Source organism: Mrakia frigida, assembly GCF_051309035.1.
Source record: "Mrakia frigida strain ATCC 22029 unplaced genomic scaffold BDY24scaffold_6, whole genome shotgun sequence".
NCBI lineage: Eukaryota > Fungi > Basidiomycota > Tremellomycetes > Cystofilobasidiales > Mrakiaceae > Mrakia > Mrakia frigida.
The window spans coordinates 919366-940985 of record NW_027481275.1 but is presented as its reverse complement, the minus strand read 5'-3'; the positions used below and the strand labels follow the sequence as shown (position 1 = coordinate 940985).

Below are 21620 nucleotides of genomic sequence, written 5' to 3'. Positions count from 1 at the left end.
CTCTTCAGCTCTCAGATCAAAGCCTTGCTTGCTTTCAGCTTCCTTTCGGAGGGGAGGATGAGAAAGATCGCTCGAGAAAAGAGAGGGAGAGGTTGATGAGATCGAAAACTGAGATCTAACGAACGAGATGAGAAACCCCCTGCCCAAATCATCTACTCCAGGGCGTGTTCTGTGAAGAGAGAGACTGCTCAGTGGAGTATTCAAGAGACAAGAAGAAAGAGAGCTTCAGGACTAACCTCGTAAAGGAGCGAGGAGAGGCGACGAGTCGTCAACCGTCACCTGCGAAGAAAAAAGAGGGGAGAAGGAACGATCAGACTTCTGGTCCGACGAAGAAAGAGCTACGGACGTGAGACACTCACCTCATGTAGTCGACCTCGATACAGGTATCTCACCCGAAGTCTGAGAACGAAACGAAGGATCAAAAGAGTTCAGTTCACTCTTCTTCTTCTTCGAAGCGGTTCTCTCGAGCCCTCGAACGCACCTCTTCTTCGATCCCAAAGCACAATCGTAGAATCCCAGCAGCCCGGCCTTTGACCTTCCGGCGGGGATGATGAGTTGCGAGTCGTTGACGAGGGCTTGAAGAGCGATCTTGACGTCGATGTGGTCTGGGTTCGCCTTCGACGACGTTGTCGATTTCTTCGAGTTGGTGAGACCGAGACCGCGACCAGAGAAGTTGGACAGAGCTCCATACTGAGCGTCGACGATGATGAGACCTGATCAAAAGAAGAGTACGAGGAAACAGATGTCAGATCGAACGATGAAGCGGGCGGAAACGATAGGAGGAGGAGTGAAAGAAACGAACCGTCAGTCTTGAGCTCCTCTTCCCTCCGTCGCTCGACCAGAGGAGCGAGAAGCTGAACAGCATCTTCCGCTTCCTTCTTCATCTGATCGAGAAGCTCTTGGTTCTCCTCCATCAGCTCGGCGATTCTCCTGATCGAGCGAAGAACGAGAGAAGGAGGAAAGAAAGAGACGCGTCAGGTTCAAGATTCAGAATTCGATGTGAGACGAGGAGGACTTGGTAGGACTCACCGCGTAGCACGAGAACGTTTCCGAGGGGCGAGGTAGAGGTGATGAAGAGCGGTGTAGGCTGCACAAGGAAGGAGTGCCGAAAGGATGAGGTGTTGGGCGTCCAGAGCTCGTGTGAGGAGGATGGGAAGAGTGACGGATTGACCGAGTCGGAAGAACCTGATCTTGAGTGTGATTCCAGTTGTCGATTGAGCTGTCGGAACGAGACGGCCAAGGAAGAAGAGTCAGCGTCCCGTCGCGTCGAGTCTGGTAGGCTCTCGCACTTCGCCTCCGATCCTCGAGATCGAGGAACATCGACTCACCTTCCACGGTCACCGTAATCCTCACGTTCTCTCCGACCTTCCTCGCCCCACTAACCCAACCCTTCAGCTCACTCGTCCCGAACCTGCTCCCAACCTTCAGATCTACCTCTCCTCCCAGCACCTTCCTTCCCCAATCTGCACTCAACCCCATATCCGAAGGTCCAACCTCCACTTCGCTCGTCCAGTTCCATCCTCCAGCAGCAACTCCCTTCGAAGCAGGGATTTGAGTCTGCGACGTGAGGCCGATAACGAGGGCGGATTGGTCCTGGCGTCTCCCGATGAACGAAGCTCCCCAGGAGCCGAGAGTGAAGAATCCGGATTTGTAGGTGACGTAGGAGGTGGTGGAAGGGTACAGGAGACGGAAAATGGTGAGATCGAGGGTTGGAGGGACGAAGATGGACGGGGATTGGGTGGAGAGTTGGACGGAGCTGGAGGAAGAGAGACGCGTCGAGGTAGGGAAGGAGACGGAAGTCAGCGGTGAACACAATGGGAACGAAGAGCTAGTAGCGTGCACGTACGTATCATCATCGATCTGATAGACCACACGAGTTCCAGTCACTTGAGGCTGGAGAAGGGATGTGCTGAGCTTGAGGAGAGGAGGAGAGACGCGTCGAACGAAATTAACACCAATCTGGGACTGTTCAACCACAACACCTTCAGCTCACCAAACCAATACTCACCTCCAGATACAAATTCGGAGACCACGTATGTGTTATCGTCCCGAGGAAGGATCCACCGAGTTTGGCTCCTCCTCGTCCTCGCATCGTCTTCATCCTCCCAGCCACGGTGAGAGTCGTTGCCGGAGAAAGAGCAGCCTGCATGCGAAAAACGACAAAGGAAAACGGTCAGCCTTGACATGCTATGTCTGGTCATCGAGAACGAGGGAGCAACGAACCTGGAACGAGTGGCCAACACCGAGAGAAGTCGCCTGAACGAAATTGAGTCTCGTGAGGAGCGAGTCGTCCTGAGGTCCCCGGGGACCAAAGAAAGCAGCCTTGGGAGCTGATAGAGTCGTAGCGTCGATGTTGATACTGATGTCACCTTCGAGATTTCCGAATTGAAAAAGGAGGAACGTCGAGAGTCAGCTCTTGAAGAAGCGTGGGAAGGGGAGGGGAAAGAAGGGAGGCGACGGACCTTTTGGATTGACAAGACGCTGCATAACGACTTGCTTCTTCTCGGCGGCTTGTCGAGTGTACATTTCTCGAAGCTGTAAGGCAAGAAGATAGGGACGTCGTTAGATTTTGACACCAGGAGAACGAGCGAGGAGAGGGCAGGGAGAGAGACGGAGGGGAGAGCTCACTTCTTCAGCCGTCATGAGTTTGGGACCGACGTCCATCTTCATACCCAGACCTTCCTCTCCCAGAGCGTCGTAGATAGCTCTAGTATTGACGTCGGATAAAACTGGATATCCAAGGGGGAAAGGTCAGAGGAGGAAGAAGATCGAGGTCGAAGCGGAGAAAGGAAGGAAAGTGTGAGCTCACCTTCGTAGGCTCGCTGAACGGTCAAGAAGTGAGTCTCGGCCGCAGCTCGAGCTTCGGGAGTTCTCTGCTTGTCAGGATGTAACAGAACAGCTAAGGACTTGTATCGCTGAGAGATAGCTTCTGTGGAAGCGTCCTTTGGAAGGTTGAGGATTGAGCTGAAGGAGGAAAGAAGGAGAGATCTCAGCTTCACGTCGTCGAGTCTCTTCCTCTCCGTAAGGAGATGTCAGAAGATCGGTTCTGCTCACTATAGACTATCCTGACCTCCCTTTCCTTCAGGTTTTGGGATCTGGCCTGGAGATGCTGAGCTCGACGTGAGATCTTCCTCCTCGTCGTCTGCGTTTGGAGTCCGCGAAATCGAAGCTCGCACACGAGATGAAGGTCCAGCGTCGTCGTCCATCGATGGAGAGAGAGTTCGGGATGTCGAGAAAGAGTAGGTGAGAAGGAGAAGAAAAAGAGGGAGGTGGGAAAGAGTCCTGTCAGTTTCGATGGTGGTCGTTAGGAGGAGCATGGCAAGCGGTTTGCCGAAACGGAGGAGAAAGCGTCGAGCTCGACCTTCCTTCCTTTCCAGTTCCCTTCAACCCATGACCTCCTTCAAAAAGGCCTCAAAGGAACTCTTCAACTCGCTCTCTGAACTCGTATAAATCTCTCGGACGAAATCTCGTAGAATCTAGAAGCCACCTTCTCCCTCCCAGAAGATCTACAAGTCGTGGCGAGTCACTTTGGTTCGAGCTCAACAATCCGTTCGTCCCTCCCTCCCTTCCTTTTCCTCTTGTTCTCTACTTTGTCGACTTGTTCTCTACAGTCCTCAAGCTCATCCCTTGTTACACTCTTCCTCTTCCTCTTTTCTTCAGACTTGGAATGTCACCCACCTCTTCTCCTCCCGGGACAGGATCCATCCATCTCCTGCCCTCCTCCCAGTTCTCCCATCTCTCGTTTTCGTACCCTCTCAAACTCCTCTCGCCCATCCCTCTGCGGTCCTCCCAACCCGGTCTTCGAGTCGTCTACATGCTCTCTTACGGTGGAGGTCTCGTATCAGGGGACAAGATCTGGATAGACGTCGTCGTAGAGGGAGGAGCGACTCTCGTCGTCCTGACCCAAGGGACGACCAAGGTGTTCAAGAGAAGACCAAGAGGACGACTGTCGACGAGCGCGCCCATTCAAGCCGCTCCTTCGATGACCCAACCTCCAGTAGCCATCCCACCCTCTCCTCCTCTATCACCACCGGTACCCAGCACATCTCCTCGAACTCGACTCGACACGACGACCCAAACCCTTATCACGACTCTCCATCCTGGAGCTGCCCTCTACCTCCTCCCTTCACCAACAGCATGCTTCGTCTCCTCCCGATACACCCAACGGCAACGGTTCGACCTACCCACGTGCGGAACAGCCAATCTCGTCGTCCTCGATTGGTTCACTTGCGGGAGGGAGAAGTCGACAGGAGGAGGGGAGAGTTGGGGAGCGGAACGGATGGAGTTCTTCGCCGAGGTTTGGTGGGGTGGGAAGCGAGGAGTAGGAGAAAGGATCGTTCTGGAGGACGAAAACAGTCCCGTTCAACCTCTGATGGAATCTCCTTCGGGCGGAGAAGGAGGAGGAAATGATCAAACCCCATCGACGACGAGCTCAATCGACGCGTCCAAAACCACCTCCCCTCCCTCTCTCTCCCTCTCTCCTCCTCCTCCACACATCACCTCCTACTCCACTTCCCTCCTCCCTTACACCATCTACGCAACCCTCCTCCTCACCGGTCCTTCCCTTCAATCTCTCCTCACCCACCTCCTTCACCTCCAAGCAACCGAACCCAAAATCATGCACCTCCCGCACAACGCGCCCCGGCGATCGCTGCTCTGGTCGCTGTCGATCCTCGACGATAGGAACGTGGAAGGAATGGGGAGGACGGGGATGGTGAGGGTGTGTGGTGTCGATGGGGAGGAGGTGAGGACGTGGTTGGCGAAGAGTTTGGGTGGGTTCCTGCCTGAGTTGATTGGTGGAGAGGTTTGGGAGAGGGCTGTTGGGTGATCGGGCGAGAGACTGGGATAGAGACGGTACTAGAATCAGAAAGACTGAGTACCCTTAGCTAGCTATCAGGTTGAAGGAAGGGGAGAAACGATCTTGCTTTTGTATCTCGACGACGCGCTTCGGATTTGCTCGCTTGACTTTGTCTGCTCAGCTTATTCTCATCTTCGCTTACTTTTGTACTTTCACAAACCTACCGAGAGAACGCTCAAAGTACGTACTTGGACCAGGTGAGCCTGTGAAAGAGCTTGATGGGAGATCGGACCAGGCTTTCGCGACACGATTGAGGAAGTTTCGAGACGCCAGGTCATGATTCATTCAGACTAATTTAGATTCAATGCACTATCGATTTCTAAGCGAGCAAATCAGCCTTGACCCTCTCGGCGAGGGGGGCAGCGGAAGCGGGCTGCAAGGAATGAACGAACGAAAACGAAGTCTGATCAGCGACGTCTTCTTCTGTTGCCTTCCCTCCGATTCAGTCTCGCTGAACGAAACAACTGAAAAGGAAACTACACCGAGATGACGGAAGAGGAAGAAGGACTCACGTTCTGTCCAGTGTAGAGGTTTCCGTCGACGACGACGTGAGCAGCCCAGTCCGCCGACGCCTTCTCGTAAAGACCTCCCTCCTTCGACAGAGCGGTCTCGAGGAGGAAAGGGATGGTCTCAACGGCTCCAACAGCGGTCTCCTCAGAGTTGGAGAATCCTGAACAAAGCAGAAAGGGTCGAGAAGCGGGTCAGCGCTCGATTGAAGCTCCGGAAGAGATCGAGGTGAACGAATTACCGGTGAACTTCTTCCCCTTGACGAGAGCGTCTCCGTTAGGGAGCTTGGTGTTCTTGAAGACGGCGGGAGCGTGGCAGACGGCGGCGGTAATCTTCTTGGCGTTGTAGAACTGAAAGAGAGAAAGGGAAGAAAGAAGAGGGGAGTCAATTTCCGAGGTCCAAGGACGGGAGACGAGAAACGAGACGAACCTCTTGAATGAGTCTGATGGAATTTTGATCGACGGGAAGATCGATAACGGGTCCATGTCCTCCAACGTAGAAGACGGCGTCGAAGTCTGTAAACGAATGAGCTCTCTAAGCCGAAAAGCGGTCGACCCAGACAGATTTTTCGCACTCACCCTTCTCCGAAACCGAGGAAAGCTTGACAGTGTTGTCGACGAGAGCAAGGGCCTCGGTATCCTTCAAGAATTTGGCGGAGTCGGCGTCTTCAGCGAAGGCCTTCGCTGATCCCTCGTCAAGAGGACTCTTTCCTCCCTTCGGCGAGGCCAGAGTGAGCTTGAACGAGTCCTTGAAGATGTAGTATGGGTGAGCGAGCTCAGGCAAGTACCATCCAGTCTGTCCACCGGCTGAGAAACGAAGAAGAAGAGGAGGAGGAGGACGGGGTCAGCTGGAGGAAGAGAAGAGATGGGCGGGAGGAGGAGGAGGGCTGAAAACGAACTCAAGGTCTTGTCTGCGGAAGTCAACACGATGAGGAGGGATTTTTGAGCGGGCATGTTGAAGGGTAGTGAAGGTTGGGTGGACTGGGTGGATTGAGTGGATTGAGTAGATGGAAGAAGGTGAGAGTTGGGAGTCAAAAGCAAGAAAAAGGAAGTTCGAGCTTTTTGAGCTCTGACGTTTCCCCCCTCCACTTCTTCAGCCCTCGGGCTGCCGGGCTTCTTGGTTGACTGTTGATTCTTCAGCCTCACTTCCGGTACATAAGAGGACGAGAAGAAGCCGGAGGCAGAGGAGGGAAAAGTCAGAAATGAAGGGGAAAGCAAAAAATCACGCGATGGCTTCAGAAAATCGAGAGCAGTCGGAACTTCCGACTTCGAATGACGCGTCGAAGATCGGCTCGGAACAGAGATAGATCGACCTCGAAAACTCCTCAAGCGCGACGAGGCGTGACCCAACTTCGAGGCCGTCGACTTCTCGATTTGGGCTCTTGGGACCCGACAAGCTCCACCTTCATCCCCAGAGTCTCGATTCAGCAACTCCAGATTGGTCCAGCATTGGGAAGTCACGTCCTTCAATGGCTTCGCCGCCTCAAATTGAGAGCTATCACGGGGGAGATCTCAGAGCTCACTCTCCCTCGTTCGACGCGACGCGACCTCGCTGAAGCCAGAATCTCGTCCTATTTCCTTTCATCCCCCTTGACAAACCTTCCCTCACTGCTGGGACCATCGGATACAAGTCTCCTTTGGGCAACAGACGGTAGTATGTCCCCTGCTTCGGCTTCTCGCTTCTCTCCCCGATCCGTCACTGGCGCCGTCGCTGGTCCCTTTCTGGCGAAGATCATGGTTCCTGCTCAGGCCTCCTTCATTCTACACGGAGAGCTATCTGGAATGATCTGTGCTATACTCGCCGACGGGGCCTGGAGGCAAAAATTCCCTATGCTCAGTCGTGAACTCCCTACGAGCAAGCTTCTAACGGACCACCTCAACTCTCTCACCATCATCGCACGATCTCGATCCCCCACTCACCTCCCTCACTCCTGGAGCTCCCTTAATGGGAGAGCATACTACCGGTGGCTCCTTGATCTACTGAATAAGGCCCCTCACCTCGAACTCCAGCACGTCAAAGCTCACACTGACGCGGAAACCGTCGCGTCGAAACTCAACAGCGACGCTGACCAGCTCGCCGCTGAAGCCCACCGGTCTCCCGACCTCGTCTTCCCAACCCCCACTTTCTGCATGGATAAGTTTTCGTTCTATTCCCCTACCCACGGCTTTGTCGAAGCGAATATCGAGGTCTGGGGCGAACAGAAATTGTCTAGCGTCCAGCTGAACAACATTCCTCCCTCTTCGACACGTGAAAGACTCACGGCCTACGGTCGATATGATCCCGCTGTGAGCTCCGACTACTACATTAAGAGAGCACAAACCTCCTACAGCGCCCAAACCCAACTCCAGATCCGTACGTCGTCGCTCGTCACCAATTCGAAGCTCTTCAAAACAAAAATGACGAACGACCTCTACTGTCAACAGCCAACGTGCTTCGGAAAAGTCGAGACTGAGTCCCACATCTTTGTGGAATGCCCAGCCTACGAGAGCCTGAGAAAGGAGGCGAGTAAGGAGCTGCGAGACAGAACGGTCGCGTTCCTCGAGAAAAAAGACGAGAGTGAAGAGATGGTTCGCCTTGCAGGTGAATTTGCGTCGCTACTGATGGAGAACTCGAAAGCCTGGCCAGCAGAAACGAGTAGGTACTGGTTGGGATTCATCCCGAACCCACCGTCGGAAATGAAAGGGCTGAACGAGAGGTCTCTTGCGGCGGCGAAGAAGATGTGGATCGACGCGTTAATCAGGACGACTGCGAGAATCTACGGACAGAGAAGCAGATTCGTGGGAAGCCTATTCAAGGAAAATCAAAGGGTGCTAGAAGCAAGAACAGCAGCAGCGACGTCGCGTCAACTTCGAAGCCTCGACGATCAGCCGCCGTGAGCTCGTCGAGCTCGGGAGGGGGAGGAGGCTGAGAGAGATCGAGGTGTAGAATAGGAGTATATTTCTCCGTCACCGGCGAGGTTTTGCTCATCCTTAGAGGTAGAGTTGCCTGAGATGCTAGCTAAGCATCGAAGTCGGATATATATAATTCAAAATTCAAAATTCTCGATGCCTTCCTCTTTCCCTCTTCTTTCCTTCCTTCCCTTCTTTTCCTTCGTTTCCCCAACCTCCCATTTCATCGACCAGTCAAATACATCGAACATGTTCAGATCTACCATCCATCGCATCTCTACCCTCTCTTGCCTTCGACCTACCGCTCGATCCTTCGCTCTCTCTTCCTCGAAGCTCAACAAATCGATGAAGGATAAGATCGGTTCGTTTCTCTCTCCTTTCTTCATCCTGGAGCTTCCCTGACTCTCTTCCATCTCTTCTTCCTCCAGTCGACGCCGCGACTTCAGCGACAGAGACCGGAGCGGCAGTAGGAAAGGACGTAGGAGGAACCGTCGCGACGGGAGTCAAGGCAGCAGGTTCGTTCTCGATCTCCTCCCCTCCTCCCCTTCACCTCTTCGTTCGTTCAGAGCTCATCAAGCTCGTCTCCCTCCTTCTTCTCTGTCAGCCTCCGTCTTCGACATCGATAACTCGGACCCTCATCTCAACCTCGAAGAGGCTGATCTTCCTGAGGAGCTCAAGGGAATGCGAGACCCGATCGCTGGTAGGAAGCTCGACGAGAAGGACAGAGCAGCGGGCAAGGATCTGGGGAAGCCTTACGAGGCTGGGTCGAACGACGCTTAGGAGTTGAGGACGTGTCGGGGTAGAAGAGGGGATCGAAGCTTTGGGACGCTGGGAATCGACGCGTCTCTGTCTCGGGCGATGGATGAAGATACGTTTATCGAATAGTCAGGGATTCCGTTTAGTCTACAAAGGACTAACTTCCGATAGTTCCGAGTGCGGGTAAATAGCTGGTGGGAAGCTGCGAACAGATGTTGGGGAGTCGCTCGGAGACTTGATCGATGAGCTGGACGTCGCCGAAGATGGAAGGAGGAGGAGGAAGAGTAATAGGAGGTCGAGGTGGATCCTTCATATCAAGATTGGTAGTAGTGCTGTGTTGGTAGGTCCTTTCTCTTTTCAACTCGAGAAGACGCGTTGGAAAAAAAGGACGGAGAGTCGAGCGTAAAGGTCATGATCATTTCAACGAACGGACTGATAGACTGCTGAGGATGTTACCACCTAACAAGCAAGTCCATGTGGAGTCGCTCAGCGAGAGGTCGAGCGGAAGCGGGCTGTAAGAAACGTAAGAAAAGAAGAACGAACGAGCGAAGAACAAATGGACGGATCAGAATCGGCGACACGTCCTTTTCGCTCGTTCCTAGAAAGAGACTCACGTTCTGTCCAGTGTAGAGATTTCCATCAACGACGATGTGCGCCTCCCAGTCGTCGGCTCGATCGTACAATCCACCTTCCTCGGATAGAACGTCCTGGAGAAGGAAGGGGATGTCGTCGACGCGTCCGACGGCGACTTCCTCGGAGTTGGAGAAGCCTGATAGATACCAAAACGAAGAAGAAGGGGAAGTCATTCAGTCTACGTCTGATCAGATCCGACGAAGGGGAACGCATGCTGGAAAGTGAGAGCGAGACAAAGACTCACCAGTGAAGTGTTTCCCCTTGATCAAGAAGTCTCCGTTGTCGACCTTGACGTTCTTGAAGACGGCAGGAGCGTGACAGACGGCGGCGGTGATCTTTCCTGCGTTGTAGAACTGAAAGAGAGAAGGGAAGAAAGAAGAGGGGAGTCAATTTCCGAGGTCCAAGGACGGGAGACGAGAAACGAGACGAACCTCTTGAATGAGTCTGATGGAATTTTGATCGACGGGAAGATCGATAACGGGTCCATGTCCTCCAACGTAGAAGACGGCGTCGAAGTCTGTAAACGAATGAGCTCTCTAAGCCGAAAAGCGGTCGACCCAGACAGATTTTTCGCACTCACCCTTCTCCGAAACCGAGGAAAGCTTGACAGTGTTGTCGACGAGAGCAAGGGCCTCGGTATCCTTCAAGAATTTGGCGGAGTCGGCGTCTTCAGCGAAGGCCTTCGCTGATCCCTCGTCAAGAGGACTCTTTCCTCCCTTCGGCGAGGCCAGAGTGAGCTTGAACGAGTCCTTGAAGATGTAGTAGGAGTGAGCGAGTTCAGGGAGGTACCATCCTGTCTGACCTCCAGCTGGTTGGGTGAGAGAATAGCGAACGAAGGAGAAGAAGGAGGGTCAGATTGGGGAGAAGTGGGAGCAAAGAGATGAGAACGAAACGGACGAACTGATGAGCTTGTCGCACGAAGTGAGGACGATGAGAATGCTTTTCTTGTGGTGCTGAGCGGACATGGGAGTCAAGTTGAGAGGGAGAGTGACTTGGTGAGTGGAGAGAGTGTTGGTGAGGTTGGGGTTGGAGGGAAGAAAGGAGATGGAAGGTAGCGAGCCTTTTGGGAAGTTGGCGACCTCCACCTTCTCTCGGGAAGGTGACCTCGTGCCTTTTCTCCCTTTCCTCTCTGGGGGTCTGCCGGAAATACCTCACGGCCTTGCTCTCTCGCTCAGCAAGAGAGCTTATACAAGACTCTATTCTCGGGCTGAGAGAAAAGCAAGGTGGAGGAGGGAAAGAAGAGTTTAGAAAGCGAGAGTTGGAGAGACGCGCCCGACGCCTGTGCCCGACTGCTCCTCCTTCTTCTCTCTGAGCGCATCTCCGATAGCGAAGAAGAAAAATTAAAAAAGGGCGTGAAGAATCATCAGATGAACCAAGAAGAGTAACGTAAAAACAGCAGCAGCTAAAGAAGAAGAAAAGGAAAGAAAGAGAGAAATATGTAGTCCGCCCGACGCGTCGAGATCGACCAACCGACTTCCCTCCTCTAGTTCTCAGGCGCACGATGTATGCTGATTTCGCTCTGCTTGAAGTACCTGAGGATCGAAAAGACGAAGAGAAGGTCAGCAAATAATCGAAAAAGAACGAGGGACTAGATGGAGGAGGACTCGAGACTCACCGTCGGTTCTCCTCATCGATCAGGACCAAGTTGAGGTAGTACCTCGCCGAGAACTTCTTGTTGATATCCCTGAACGTCGGCGTTAGTTCGAAACCCCCGAGGAAGAGCCGGATGGGGATGGTTTCGCCTGGAAAGCGAGAACGAGAAACGAGAAAAGTCAGCATGAGCGAGAGCGGTAGAAGAGGGAGAGAGAAAGAGCGCGACGAACCTCGAACTGGTGCTCCGTCCATGATCTATCGAGTCGAGAAGAAGAGGCAAAGGTTAGTCAGTGAGAGTGGGAGAGCAAGAGAGTGTGCGAGAAGGACGAACCTCGAACTTGGTGATGGTCTCGCTCTCGTTGTACTGATTCGGTGGTGCTCCCGTCGTTTCCCTCCGGATGATGGACAGCTCCATATGCTTGATCTTGATGCGAACTAAGAGGAAGTAGATCTTTCCGACGATGACGTCCTTGAGGTGGTATCTGAGTTGACGAAAGAGAAGGGGAGGAAAACGCGTCGAGAGTCAGTCCGGCTTCGACCCTTCCTCTCGTCTGTTCCTTCCTTCGAGCCATCCGCCGTTCCTTCATCGAGGCCAAATAGAAAATAGGTATCTGGTACTTACTTCGACTTGTTGTACTCGAACTCGATGTGCAGGCAGTCCTCGATTCCGACTTCCATCTTGATGGGATGGTTGCTGTCCGGAGGCATCCTGTACGAGTGAACCCAAATGTCCTTCTCCTTCTGGACCTCGGCCATTCGACGAGCAATCGTCACTCGGATGAAGTATCTGCACAAGCGTAGGAATCAAGAAGACGTGCGTCGGTCAGGACCAGGAAGATGGAAGGAGGTGCGAGGTGAGCTCGAGGTTGAGATTAGAGACAAACCTCAGCTTGACGTTGATCCCCTGGTAGCTCTCGTACTGCTTCTCTACGTTCTTGAAGTGGAAGTCGAAGGTCTGAGCTTGACGCATCTCTCCTGGGGCGGCGAGTTCTTGAGAAAGCGAAAGGAACCTGAAAGGGGGAGAGAAGCGAGATTTTCAGCCCTTCCTGATCCTCCTATGCGTTAAGTTTGACCAGCACGAAACATAACGAGATAATGAACTCACTCGTAGTGGTTCCCACGGTCGTAGAAGAGTTCTGTGAAGTTGGAAGAAGGGACGGAAGGACGAAAAAAAGGTCAGCTCGAAGGAGAAGAGAGGTGTGAGCTCGGAGGAGGACCGCCGACGACAAAGACTGACCTATCGAACCGACCTGTGAGAGAAAGAACGAGCGGAGGTCAGATATCACAAGCGGAGATACTAGGGAGTGCTAGGATGACTCACAAACTCGACCTTGATCCCTTCATGAACGAGCTTCTTTCCATCTCGAACTCGGACGGTGACCTGCGGCGGAGGACGAAGCGAGGTGAGGTCAGCATGCAGCCTGAGGAGCATGAAGAAGCGAAAGAAGGGTAGAAAAGAGGCAGAAGAGGTCGATGGGAGTGAAAATCTTGCCCAGAGCAGATGAGCAGAGCTGGTAGAAGCCAGGATGTCGAGGTGCGAGCTCCGACGACTTGATCACCTCCTCTCCTTCCTTCCCTTCTTGGGCCTCTCTCTCCTCCCCCATGAGCTTCTCGCATACAAATTTGAGAAGGAGAGCTTTAAATTTACTCACCTGACCTATGACTCCTTCTCCATCGAAGTAGATTGGACAGTTTTCCTTCCTGTCCTTGTCCATCTTGACCTCGACCATCTTTCGATCTTGCTCCCCTTCCAGACGAATATCAACATCCACAGGCTGAGAGAAAGTAAGCCACGAAGCCATCACCAGAGAGAAGGGAGCTGGGGTAGAAGGGTTGGGTAGTTGGGTGAAGAAGTGAGAGTTGAAGGATGGGTTGAGGGTGAAAGTTGGGAGGGAACGAGTGACGAAGGCGAAACGAGGAGGAGGAAGGAGAAGGGGGAGGCCGAAAGCACACCTTGACTCCCAACCCCAACAACCTCCAATCCTTCAACTTAACCTCCTTCACTCGATACATAATGGGAAAGGCAGCAGCAGGAACTCCGTGAGTAGCTCGTTCTCCTCCCGTAAAAATCTTTCTGGGTCGTCCAGGAGGAAAGGAAGCGACGAGCTGACTCAAACCTCCTCCCTTCCCTCCTCCTTCTCCTCCACCTCTCCTTCTTTGCAGGAAAGCTGTTGCGAATGCTATGAAGTCCAAAGGGCTGGGACGACTTCGATGGTTTTGTCAAGTCTGCGAGAAGCAGTGCAGAGACGATAACGGATTCAAGTGTCACGTAGCGACGGAAGCGGTAAGCTCACCTCTCTCTTCCTCCTTCCCTTCCTTCTCTCGAGACAGATGCTGACCTTCCGCCTTGATCTTCTTCACCTCCTTTAGCACTTGCGTCAGATGCTCGTTGTCGGAGAGTCCGCTGGAAAGTACATCGACGACTTCTCCAAGAACTTCATGGACGAGTTCATCCTGCTTCTCTCCAGACGGTTCGTTCCCTCCTCTCCCCTGCTTCCTCCCTCCCCTCGAGCTCGCCCTTCTTTCTCTTCGAACCTCGACTGACCTCCTTGCTGCTTATCTTTCGTACCCGCTCAGATACAACACCAAGCGAATTCGAGCCAACCAGGTCTACCAAGAGTACATCCAGGACAAGACCCACATCCACATGAACTCGACCAAATGGGTCACCCTCACAGAGTTCGTCAAGTACCTCGGAAAGGAAGGAATCGTCCGAGTCGATGAGACCGAGAAGGGTTTCTTCATCAGCTGGGTCGACAACTCTCCAGGAGCTTTGGCGAGACAGGTGAGTTCGGTTCTTTCCCGCTCGTGGCTCCTCTCTCGTTCTCGTCCTCGTCCTCGTCTCTCCCGCCTTCCTCTTCTCCTTCCAGTTTTTCTCACGAACATCGAAGCTGACCTTCCCTCTCTCGTATTCTTCACCTTTTCAGGACGCCATCAACAAAAAGGAACGTCAAGACATGGACGACGAGCAGCGACAACGAAAACTCCTCGCCGACCAAATCGCTCGAGCCACCACTTCCTCCTCCTCCTCCGTCGATCCCTCAGCACCAGCCGGTCCCTCCGTCGAAGAAGGACTCGTTCGAGACCCAGAAGTCAAACTCTCCTTCTCCTTCGGTGCTCCCAAACCCAAACTCCCTTCCCCTCCCCTCGCTTCCACCGACCCCTCCACCTCCTCCACCAACGCCGAAGCCTCTTCCTCCTCCTCCTCAGCACCCTCGGCACCAGCACCCGTCAAGCTAGGCTTCTCGAACCCCCTCAAACGAGCCGCTCCAGCTTCCAACGTCTTCAAGTCCTCGAAACCATCGGCGAACGCAGGCGCGTCGGCGAGACCAGGAGGACCGGTCGTGAAGCTCAGTGCGACGCAGCAGTTGATCAAGGACGACGAGGAGAGGAAGAAGAGGATGGCGGAGAACGGGGGGAGGGGAGGGTTCAACGGCGGTGGAGGAGGAGGAGGGAAGAGGTTGAAGCTTTGAGAGGAGGGAGGTCGTGGCTTCGATTCGCTTTATTTCTTCTTTCTCGTTTGTAAGGTGCCTCTCGTCATCTTCGCTCTTTCCTTTCGCTTGATTTTCTCAGTTCAGTAACGATTGTTTCTCGTCATGTTGTTTCTTTCATCTCTCGTCGTCGTTCAGCGTTCCACGCCAACCGGAAGGAAGTGACCGGGAAGAGAGAGCAAGAGAATAGCGTATTGAAAGTTGTGCAAGAAGAAGTAGATCGTAGCTACGGAACGTAAGAAATGAACGGAACGAACGAAACGTGAAGAAACTCCAAACAAAGCAAATAGAACTCGAGAATGAGACGCATCTCCGATCGGTCCTCTTCCTCCTCGACTTCAAAGCAACCCCCCTTCCGCATTCCCCTCGATCACAGCCCATCCATCTTGCACCCCAACCCCCATCTCTCTCTCCTCCCTTCCCGCTGCAGCTCTCTCCAAGTCCTCCTCCAGTATCAGCAAGACGCTCGCGAAATCCTGAGATCCGGACGCGTCGTCGTCGTCGTCGTCCATCCCTCTCGATCCTTCTCCCGTCCCTTCCCACCCACCTCCTCCAGCTCTGAAGTCCACCAACCCCTCCCGACCTCCATTCGAGTCCGTATGGAACGAGGGGTAGAGGAAGAGGGGTTCGTCACGTTCGAAGGGGTCGAAGAAGCTCTGAGCTTCGACTACGTCGTGGCCCTGGTGGGAGCTCGACCTCTTCCTCGACGGTTTGGAGTTGGAGTGGGAGTTGACGTCTGAGTGGGATGCTGATGGCGGTGGGTAAGAGGGTCGAGGTCGATCGAAGGAGGCGCGGCTCGGGAGGGAAAGGGAGTTGGGTCGCGATTGACGGTAGAGCTGAGGTTGAGGTTGAGGTTGAGCGATGGGGAGAGACGAGGAGGAAGGCTGCTGGATAGGGAGGCAGTGCCGGGGGTGGTGTAGCTGAGGTGCGTTTCTGAGTGGAGTGGAGGGAGAAGGGAACGACGTTGGAGGTGTTGAGAGAGGGGTTCCATGGGAAAGGAAATGAGGAGAGTTGGGAGCGACGCGATGAGCGTGGGAGGAGGAAGATGCGTGAAATTCTGCTGATGGACGGGTAGCGACGTGATCCAAGAAACGAGGAACCGGAGGGAGAGCGATTGAAGCACTCCTGCTGGGCTTGGGGTGGCTCGCAGCCGGCATTTCCTGCTTGGGTCCTCGGAACGACGCGACGAAAGACGATGGAGTCTTTTCGAAGGGGACAGGCTCGGATCCACGACGTTGTCCGGCGAGATTGTGGGAATGTTGATGGCCATTCCCTGAGAGGACGACGGAAGAGGTGATCCAGGAAGCGGGAGGTGCGTCCACCAGTCCCTCTGACGACGACTCTGCGACGGAGGAAGGGCGTCGAGGTCCTCGTCCTTTGGGATGGACGATGAGAGTGAAGGATGGAGACTGTGGAGGGAGTAAGGTCGGGGTTCGACTCGGAGCAGGAGGGGCGGAAGTAAAGAGAGGAGGGGGAGGGGAAGAAGCGACGACGGCTGCTGAGGGTTGAAGGGACGAGCCTTCCTCGCTTTCCTTTGAGCAGGACGGAGAAGTACAAGGAGAGTCGAGGACCGCGAGTTTGATCTTTTTCCGCTCTCTGACTTTGGGTTTCGACTTTGGGAGCGGTTCTGAGGGGGCGGGGAGGAGCAGTGGTCCAGGATGGAAGACGAGTTGATCGGGTCTCGTGTTGCGACCTCGTTCGAAGAGGGCCTCGACTTCCGAGAGAGAGTTTTCAGCCTGGATGGGATAGAGAGGAAGAAAAGGCAGAAAAAGAAGAGGAGTAAGCAATCCAGAGGATCTCGAAGGAGAAGAGAGCAGAGGAGGGAGGGAGGCACTGACCCAGCCGTGGTCGATTTTTAGCCTACAATACGAAAGCGTGAGTTTGAGCTTGTCTGCCAGCTGGAAAGAAATGAAAACACGGGGGCATACAATCAGCATCTGAGGCTCAGGATCCGTGCAGAATGTGCCCACGGCGAAGGAAGAAAGGAGGGAGAAGAAGGGAAGGAAAGAGCTAAAGTTGAGCTCCTCCTCGACGTAGACGAGAGGATGTTCCAAAGCTTCCAGAGCGCTTTGGTGCCACTGAGTCCGTTATCCATGTCTTAAGTTCTGATCTGAGAAGTAGAACGAACTCACTGCATGAGCATCCAGAGCTCCAGTCGTCCTTGGAGCGATGGAAGGAAGGAGAGGTCGAGCTGACCCACTCGAGCTGTCGAGCTTCGTTCTGTTTCTCTTCTGCATCAAGAGAGCCGTAGAATTTAGGCTAGAGTGGCGAAGATGTGACGAGGCTGATGAAGGATGGCAAGAAGGAGAGAAGAAGATCCAAGAGAGTCGTGATTGGGAGGAGAGATGCGGTCAGGAGGGAAGGAAGCTCTTTCGAACTCAAGCTGTTCTTGTTGAAAAGCGGATTCAAACGGTGCACTTCCGCGTGCGCGACAGATGAAAACCGAGGAAGGGGTAGATAAGGTAAAAGAGCATACGGGTGCGTTCGATCATAAGGAGAAGAAGACTGATCGGCTACAGCTGGACTCGAAGCGCTCCCTCGCAAGATCGAAAGACGCGACGCGATCAGATCCTCAAGAACTCGCCGAACAAGTACACACGAGAAGCTGCTATCCTACAACAGTAAAACAATGCGAGTGAGACTATTCAAAAACATCGAGTGAAACCTATACCGATCTACACTCCTTGAGCAACCAAGCCCACATCTCCTCCTCCATCTCGTCCTCGACCTCCTCCTCCCCTTCTCTCATCGCCCTCCTGTAGTCCTCCGCCTGACTTATCACGTCCTTCAGCACATCCATCGGAGTCAACCCATCCCAGGTAGTCGCTTGCAACTCCGCTCTCGAGCGACTGACGAGTGCTTTGCAGACCGGAAGGTTGAAGAGCGACGCGGCAGTGTGCAAGGGAGTCCAGCCGAGGTGATCTGCTCGTTGGATGTATTCCAGAGGAGCCGTGCGGATGTAGGATATCAGGGGAAGAAGGTCGGGTCCGAGGGTTGAAGGTGCTGTGGAGATGTGGAAGTGGAGAGGGTAGTGCTTTTGAGGGTTGAGGGATTCGCCTCCAGGACGACGAAGAAGAGGTTGATCTGACGCTGCAAGGAGAGAAAACGAGGAGGAAGAGAGTCAGACAAGATGATAATGGAAGAGTTTTCAAAGCCCTTGCGAAGGGAAGAGAGATGTGAGACATACCCTTGTCGAGTCGACGCGAGGGGTGGTGCTCGTCCAAAGAGAATCCGAGGTAGGGCGTCGTACCGACTCTTCGGAAGCCACACTGTAAGAGAGGATAGAGAGGTGATCAGGAAGGGGGTTCCAGACCGAGAGGCATCTGGCTCGATCGCAAGGAGGGAAGGAGAAACTCACGTCGAGGAAGAAGGCGTTGACGCGTTGGAGGTTCCGTTCTCGGTTGGCGACGACGGTCGGAGGGAGAGGTTTCTCGACGTTCGACAGCTCCTCTATACTGCTCACATCCGAATCGTGGTCCGACCATTCCTCCTTCTCGTCGTCCATGTTCTCTGGCTCGGAATCGAGGAGAATCGCTGGGATCAGGAAAGCACCTTTGCACGAGGACGACCAGGTGTCTTCCTTCTCCGGATGAGCGAGAGCCGACATAAGGAGATGAAGAGCGGCTTTCCCTACGCCTTGAGAGCGAAGGTCTGCCTTGATGTTGATTTCACTGATGACTGAGAAAGAAGAGGGCAGGAGGAAATGAAGGAAGGAGGGACGGGAGGAGAGTTCAGTAGTCGCGTTCTCGACGCTTCCTCCTCCTCCCCTTCGACCTTCCGTTTGGACTCACAAGCTAGATTTCCCGACGAGAGCTCCTGACCCCAGCAGCCAGTTCCTCCTTTACTCCCCGACGGCCCAAACTGGGTTCTCAGACGTCCTCTGTAGTCGAAGAGCGTCCTCCCAAACTCGAGGATCTCCTGGTCGAGCTCAACAGGTCGGAGGGTGAGCTTTCCCGTTTCCCTTCCTTCTTCTGGAGAGAGAAGGGCCAAACTGACCTGAGTAGTGCTGTCCAAGGCTCGATGGAACTCTGTTTTCGACAAAGTCAAAGAGAGGAGGGTCAGTTCGCTGATTCGGGGCTGATGGGAAGGAAAGGAAGCGACCTCAGAGGAAGGGAGAGGGAGGCGAGAAGGAAGGAGAAGAGTGGCGGATTTTGCCCTTCGAGAGAAGCTACCAGAGAGCAGGGAGGACTCACGATTAATCATCTCATCCTTTCTCAGTACGTAGCATTCAATGTAGCCTATCTTGACGCCGGCGAGTTTGATGAGACGAGACGCATCGGAGAGGAAGGGAGGAGGGGGAGCCTCGACTCCGTTGGGATCGTCCGTCTCTTCTCCGTCCTCGTCGTAGCGAAGAGGAGGAAGCCTGACAAGTTGAAGCCAGCTAAGGTCCAAATCCATCCGAAGTGGGTTTTTGAGAGATGAAGAGGAAGGGGAGAGGTAGAGGAGGAGAGAGCTGCTGGTCGTTTGAAGGGAGGGAAGGGCTGAGACGGTGAGCTTGTTCGAAACTCCGAGACAGAGGAGGAGGAGACCTCAGCCTACTTTCCTTCTTCTCCTTCAACCTCCATCTGACCTCGATCTCGAGAAAATCTGATTTCCATCGCATCTACCTTCTTTCTCCCTTCTGCCTCGTCCACGTTGTGGAAGTCAATCGTTTTCCGTCTCTGGCTTCAATCAAACTTCGGAGGAGAGGGAAGCGTCGCGAGGATCTCGAGAAACATGTAGACACACAGAAGACGAACTAGCAGGTTTTCCGGTCAATTTGACAGTTAAGCAAGCTCACTGGAGCAAAGTTCTCTATATTCGGGTCAGGACAATATGCTCGCGGGTCGGAAAGCACAAGATGTACTGCTACTCTCGAAGTCCATCGACAAATCTCCTCCTCAGTGGAAGGGAAGACAACCAAGTTTAACCTTTCCCCTCTGATCTGAGATAAGGTAAATACCCTATCCTCTGACTACTGCTGAGTCTTCGTCTCAGGAACCTCTTGTTGAACGCAAACCTCACCGTCATTCAGGACGGGACGAACGTTTCGGCTCCCGTTGGAGGAAAGAGGTTCATCAAGTTCAAGATGAGAAAGGGAAAGAAGATCGCAGCTTTCAGGAGCTTGTACAGTTGGTTTCCGGAGGATTGTTCTCAGGCGACGCGCCTCGATTGAGATTCGGATCGCCGCCTAGCTTTTTGTAGAGACAACTTTGAGCAGCTGGACCTATATCGTTGAAAAGCTGAATTCTAATAGATATAGCTGAGCGCGCACGAATCTCAACAACAAGTCGGTGGGAGCGACCTGGGAGCTAGCGAGAAGCAAAGAGACGAACAAACCTGCCCGAGGAGCTGAGTTCCTACCACAAACTTTCGGGAGCAACGTCAAACTGAGAATGTACATGAGGATCGAACTTGGGCAAGTTTTCAGGAGGACTGGAAAGTTTGCTGATAGGCTTTCGGAGGATCGTTTGAGAATCTCGTCCTTCTCCCTCAGGCCGAGCAGATCTTCCGACGGCGCATGTTTTATTCCTTGAAACGGGGACAGCAGATTGTACATCTCTCTGAAGGTATGGAACGGAGCAGTCTGGTACGTCCTCAAGATGATATTCGACCAGGAACCCCAAGAAGGGGCAGAGACGAAGCTGGTCGGAACTCGGATCGTTCACCCGCTTGAGCTTTTCCTCCCCCTTCCCTTTTGAGCTCTCCTCCGAAGGCTCCCTCCACCACCCATCTCCACTCTTTTGCTACCTCAGCTTTCTCACCTCAAACCTCACACCCCTCGTGAGTCTTCTCTCCCCTCAGGAGAGCCATGACAGACAAGGAAGCCTTCGACCAGCGGCATGACTTCGGTCTTCTTCCCTCTCCAAAGGAAGGAAAAGAGGACGAGCTCCAACGTGGCAGCTCTCGACTTTTCTTCTCTTCAACATGTAGCTGTTCCCCCTTGAGCGATGATGCCATCTTTGGACAGTCGTCTTACAGAAGCGGACCAGTAGCTGCCGAGCAAAACAACATTCTCGTCCTCCCTCCACCAAGCTTCGCTGATTGATCCCTCCCCACCTTCTTTTCTCGCAGATCTCAACTCTCCTCTTTCCATCCCAAATGTCCTCCCCTACCTACCGTCTCGTTCTCGGATCCGATGAAGCTGGAGCCGACTACAAGAACCTGCTCAAGATCGCTCTCGAGAAGGATCCTCGAATCACCGTCCTCACCGACATTGGAGTTCCCTCCTCCGCCGACAAGACTCCATACCCCAACGTCGCCATCAAAGCCGCTACCATGATCGCCAACGGAGAGGCTGACCGAGCTATCCTCATCTGTGGGACTGGACTGGGAGTCGCCATCGCTGCCAACAAGGTCGCTGGAATTCGAGCCGTCACCGCCCACGACAGCTACAGTGTCGAGAGGAGTATCTTGAGCAATGACGCTCAGATCCTCTGCTTCGGACAGCGAGTGGTTGGTATCGAGCTGTTGAAGAGGTTGGCTAAGGAGTGGTTGAGGTGAGTGACTCTTCCTTCGTTCGGGAGGTTGACACTCGAAGAGGAGGTGTCGCCGGAGACTCTTGAGCTCGCGCATTTACCTCTCGCTCTCACCCTTTCCTACTCACAGCTACACCTTCGACACCACCTCAGCATCGCAAGACAAGGTCAAGGTCATCGAGGAGTACGAGGGAAACAAGATCATCGGTGGAGGTGAGGCTTCCTTTCCCTGATCGAACTCTCTTTCACACTTCGACTCGTCCCTGACTCTCCTTCCCTCCTTCTCTTCCTCTTCCTCGTCAGCCAAGGGATCGTGTTAGTTGAGCGACGAAGCGGAGTAGTACAAAACCTTAGATTGCATGGCATAACAAACTAAAAGAGAAACGCTACAAGGGAGCAGGCAAGATAGATTGGGGAGGAGGACAAGATCGAACAA

At 53.6% G+C, this 21620-nt stretch overlaps 9 protein-coding genes across 9 annotated transcripts; 3 read left to right on the top strand and 6 right to left on the bottom strand.

Moving 5' to 3' along the window:
• Positions 1–47: 47 nt before the first annotated feature.
• On the bottom strand, positions 48–3566 carry BDY24DRAFT_257323 (J domain-containing protein). Its single transcript, XM_076636820.1, has 14 exons — positions 3055–3566; positions 2810–2964; positions 2629–2729; positions 2463–2535; positions 2224–2369; positions 1994–2143; positions 1847–1914; positions 1329–1756; positions 1030–1219; positions 803–930; positions 482–713; positions 360–399; positions 237–279; positions 48–169 (listed from the first exon to the last, which is right to left on the bottom strand). The coding sequence occupies exons 1-14, from the start codon at positions 3315–3317 to the stop codon at positions 153–155; spliced, it is 2034 nt and encodes a 677-aa protein (XP_076499332.1). The 5' UTR covers positions 3318–3566; the 3' UTR covers positions 48–152.
• BDY24DRAFT_381220 (urease accessory protein UreD) lies at positions 3385–5042 on the top strand. The gene is made up of 2 exons (XM_076639300.1): positions 3385–3549; positions 3661–5042. Exon 2 carries the CDS (start codon positions 3668–3670, stop codon positions 4826–4828), a length of 1161 nt encoding a protein of 386 aa, XP_076499331.1. The 5' UTR covers positions 3385–3549; positions 3661–3667; the 3' UTR covers positions 4829–5042.
• On the bottom strand, positions 5032–6318 carry BDY24DRAFT_439376 (type 1 glutamine amidotransferase domain-containing protein; the record flags this gene model as incomplete). Its single annotated transcript, XM_076644443.1, has 6 exons — positions 5032–5231; positions 5371–5528; positions 5607–5715; positions 5795–5880; positions 5944–6171; positions 6264–6318. The coding sequence occupies 6 exons, from the start codon at positions 6316–6318 to the stop codon at positions 5178–5180; spliced, it is 690 nt and encodes a 229-aa protein (XP_076499330.1). The 3' UTR covers positions 5032–5177.
• Positions 6319–9461: 3143 nt separating this feature from the next.
• On the bottom strand, positions 9462–10607 carry BDY24DRAFT_406208 (type 1 glutamine amidotransferase domain-containing protein; the record flags this gene model as incomplete). The annotated part of the gene is made up of 6 exons (XM_076642693.1): positions 9462–9521; positions 9624–9778; positions 9887–9995; positions 10074–10159; positions 10223–10450; positions 10544–10607. 6 exons carry the CDS (start codon positions 10605–10607, stop codon positions 9462–9464), a joined length of 702 nt encoding a protein of 233 aa, XP_076499329.1.
• Positions 10608–10982: 375 nt separating this feature from the next.
• On the bottom strand, positions 10983–13192 carry PEP8 (retromer subunit PEP8). The gene is made up of 10 exons (XM_076639299.1): positions 12888–13192; positions 12557–12616; positions 12473–12485; positions 12341–12371; positions 12120–12245; positions 11858–12022; positions 11567–11717; positions 11466–11490; positions 11258–11384; positions 10983–11174 (listed from the first exon to the last, which is right to left on the bottom strand). The coding sequence occupies exons 1-10, from the start codon at positions 13035–13037 to the stop codon at positions 11126–11128; spliced, it is 897 nt and encodes a 298-aa protein (XP_076499328.1). The 5' UTR covers positions 13038–13192; the 3' UTR covers positions 10983–11125.
• RTS2 (Rts2p) lies at positions 13193–14846 on the top strand. The gene is made up of 5 exons (XM_076639298.1): positions 13193–13275; positions 13399–13519; positions 13606–13706; positions 13813–14020; positions 14163–14846. Exons 1-5 carry the CDS (start codon positions 13250–13252, stop codon positions 14706–14708), a joined length of 1002 nt encoding a protein of 333 aa, XP_076499327.1. The 5' UTR covers positions 13193–13249; the 3' UTR covers positions 14709–14846.
• Positions 14847–14888: 42 nt separating this feature from the next.
• On the bottom strand, positions 14889–17150 carry BDY24DRAFT_257169 (uncharacterized protein). The gene is made up of 3 exons (XM_076636819.1): positions 16859–17150; positions 16565–16624; positions 14889–16462 (listed from the first exon to the last, which is right to left on the bottom strand). Exons 1-3 carry the CDS (start codon positions 16961–16963, stop codon positions 15065–15067), a joined length of 1563 nt encoding a protein of 520 aa, XP_076499326.1. The 5' UTR covers positions 16964–17150; the 3' UTR covers positions 14889–15064.
• Positions 17151–17154: 4 nt separating this feature from the next.
• On the bottom strand, positions 17155–19228 carry BDY24DRAFT_381209 (uncharacterized protein). The gene is made up of 6 exons (XM_076639297.1): positions 18920–19228; positions 18723–18754; positions 18518–18644; positions 18085–18404; positions 17914–17995; positions 17155–17816 (listed from the first exon to the last, which is right to left on the bottom strand). Exons 1-6 carry the CDS (start codon positions 19122–19124, stop codon positions 17392–17394), a joined length of 1191 nt encoding a protein of 396 aa, XP_076499325.1. The 5' UTR covers positions 19125–19228; the 3' UTR covers positions 17155–17391.
• Positions 19229–20426: 1198 nt separating this feature from the next.
• Positions 20427–21562, top strand: BDY24DRAFT_381207 (RpiB/LacA/LacB family sugar-phosphate isomerase). The gene is made up of 4 exons (XM_076639296.1): positions 20427–20489; positions 20781–21205; positions 21315–21397; positions 21488–21562. Exons 2-4 carry the CDS (start codon positions 20808–20810, stop codon positions 21502–21504), a joined length of 498 nt encoding a protein of 165 aa, XP_076499324.1. The 5' UTR covers positions 20427–20489; positions 20781–20807; the 3' UTR covers positions 21505–21562.
• The last annotated feature ends 58 nt before the right edge of the window (positions 21563–21620 follow it).

Excerpts from the sequence above, each read along its gene's own strand:
- BDY24DRAFT_257323 (XM_076636820.1), bottom strand. The coding sequence starts at position 3,317 with ATGCTCCTCCTAACGACCACCATCGAAACTGACAGGACTCTTTCCCAC. Across the intron at positions 2,536-2,628 it reads AACTCATGACGGCTGAAGAA|CTTCGAGAAATGTACACTCG; the intron begins GTGAGCTCTCCC and ends CTTGCCTTACAG. Across the intron at positions 2,144-2,223 it reads GTGTTGGCCACTCGTTCCAG|GCTGCTCTTTCTCCGGCAAC; the intron begins GTTCGTTGCTCC and ends TTTCGCATGCAG.
- BDY24DRAFT_381220 (XM_076639300.1), top strand. The coding sequence starts at position 3,668 with ATGTCACCCACCTCTTCTCCTCCCGGGACAGGATCCATCCATCTCCTG.
- PEP8 (XM_076639299.1), bottom strand. The coding sequence starts at position 13,037 with ATGGCTTCGTGGCTTACTTTCTCTCAGCCTGTGGATGTTGATATTCGT. Across the intron at positions 12,023-12,119 it reads GGGATCAACGTCAAGCTGAG|ATACTTCATCCGAGTGACGA; the intron begins GTTTGTCTCTAA and ends ACGCTTGTGCAG. Across the intron at positions 11,175-11,257 it reads ATCGATGAGGAGAACCGACG|GTACTTCAAGCAGAGCGAAA; the intron begins GTGAGTCTCGAG and ends TTCGATCCTCAG.
- RTS2 (XM_076639298.1), top strand. The coding sequence starts at position 13,250 with ATGGGAAAGGCAGCAGCAGGAACTCC. Across the intron at positions 13,707-13,812 it reads ATCCTGCTTCTCTCCAGACG|ATACAACACCAAGCGAATTC; the intron begins GTTCGTTCCCTC and ends GTACCCGCTCAG. Across the intron at positions 14,021-14,162 it reads CAGGAGCTTTGGCGAGACAG|GACGCCATCAACAAAAAGGA; the intron begins GTGAGTTCGGTT and ends TCACCTTTTCAG.
- BDY24DRAFT_257169 (XM_076636819.1), bottom strand. The coding sequence starts at position 16,963 with ATGCAGAAGAGAAACAGAACGAAGCTCGACAGCTCGAGTGGGTCAGCT. Across the intron at positions 16,625-16,858 it reads GAGCTCTGGATGCTCATGCA|CTGGCAGACAAGCTCAAACT; the intron begins GTGAGTTCGTTC and ends ATTTCTTTCCAG. Across the intron at positions 16,463-16,564 it reads TAAAAATCGACCACGGCTGG|GCTGAAAACTCTCTCTCGGA; the intron begins GTCAGTGCCTCC and ends TATCCCATCCAG.
- BDY24DRAFT_381209 (XM_076639297.1), bottom strand. The coding sequence starts at position 19,124 with ATGGATTTGGACCTTAGCTGGCTTCAACTTGTCAGGCTTCCTCCTCTT. Across the intron at positions 18,755-18,919 it reads AAAGGATGAGATGATTAATC|AGTTCCATCGAGCCTTGGAC; the intron begins GTGAGTCCTCCC and ends TGTCGAAAACAG. Across the intron at positions 18,405-18,517 it reads CTCGTCGGGAAATCTAGCTT|TCATCAGTGAAATCAACATC; the intron begins GTGAGTCCAAAC and ends CTTCTTTCTCAG.
- BDY24DRAFT_381207 (XM_076639296.1), top strand. The coding sequence starts at position 20,808 with ATGTCCTCCCCTACCTACCGTCTCGTTCTCGGATCCGATGAAGCTGGA. Across the intron at positions 21,206-21,314 it reads TTGGCTAAGGAGTGGTTGAG|CTACACCTTCGACACCACCT; the intron begins GTGAGTGACTCT and ends TCCTACTCACAG.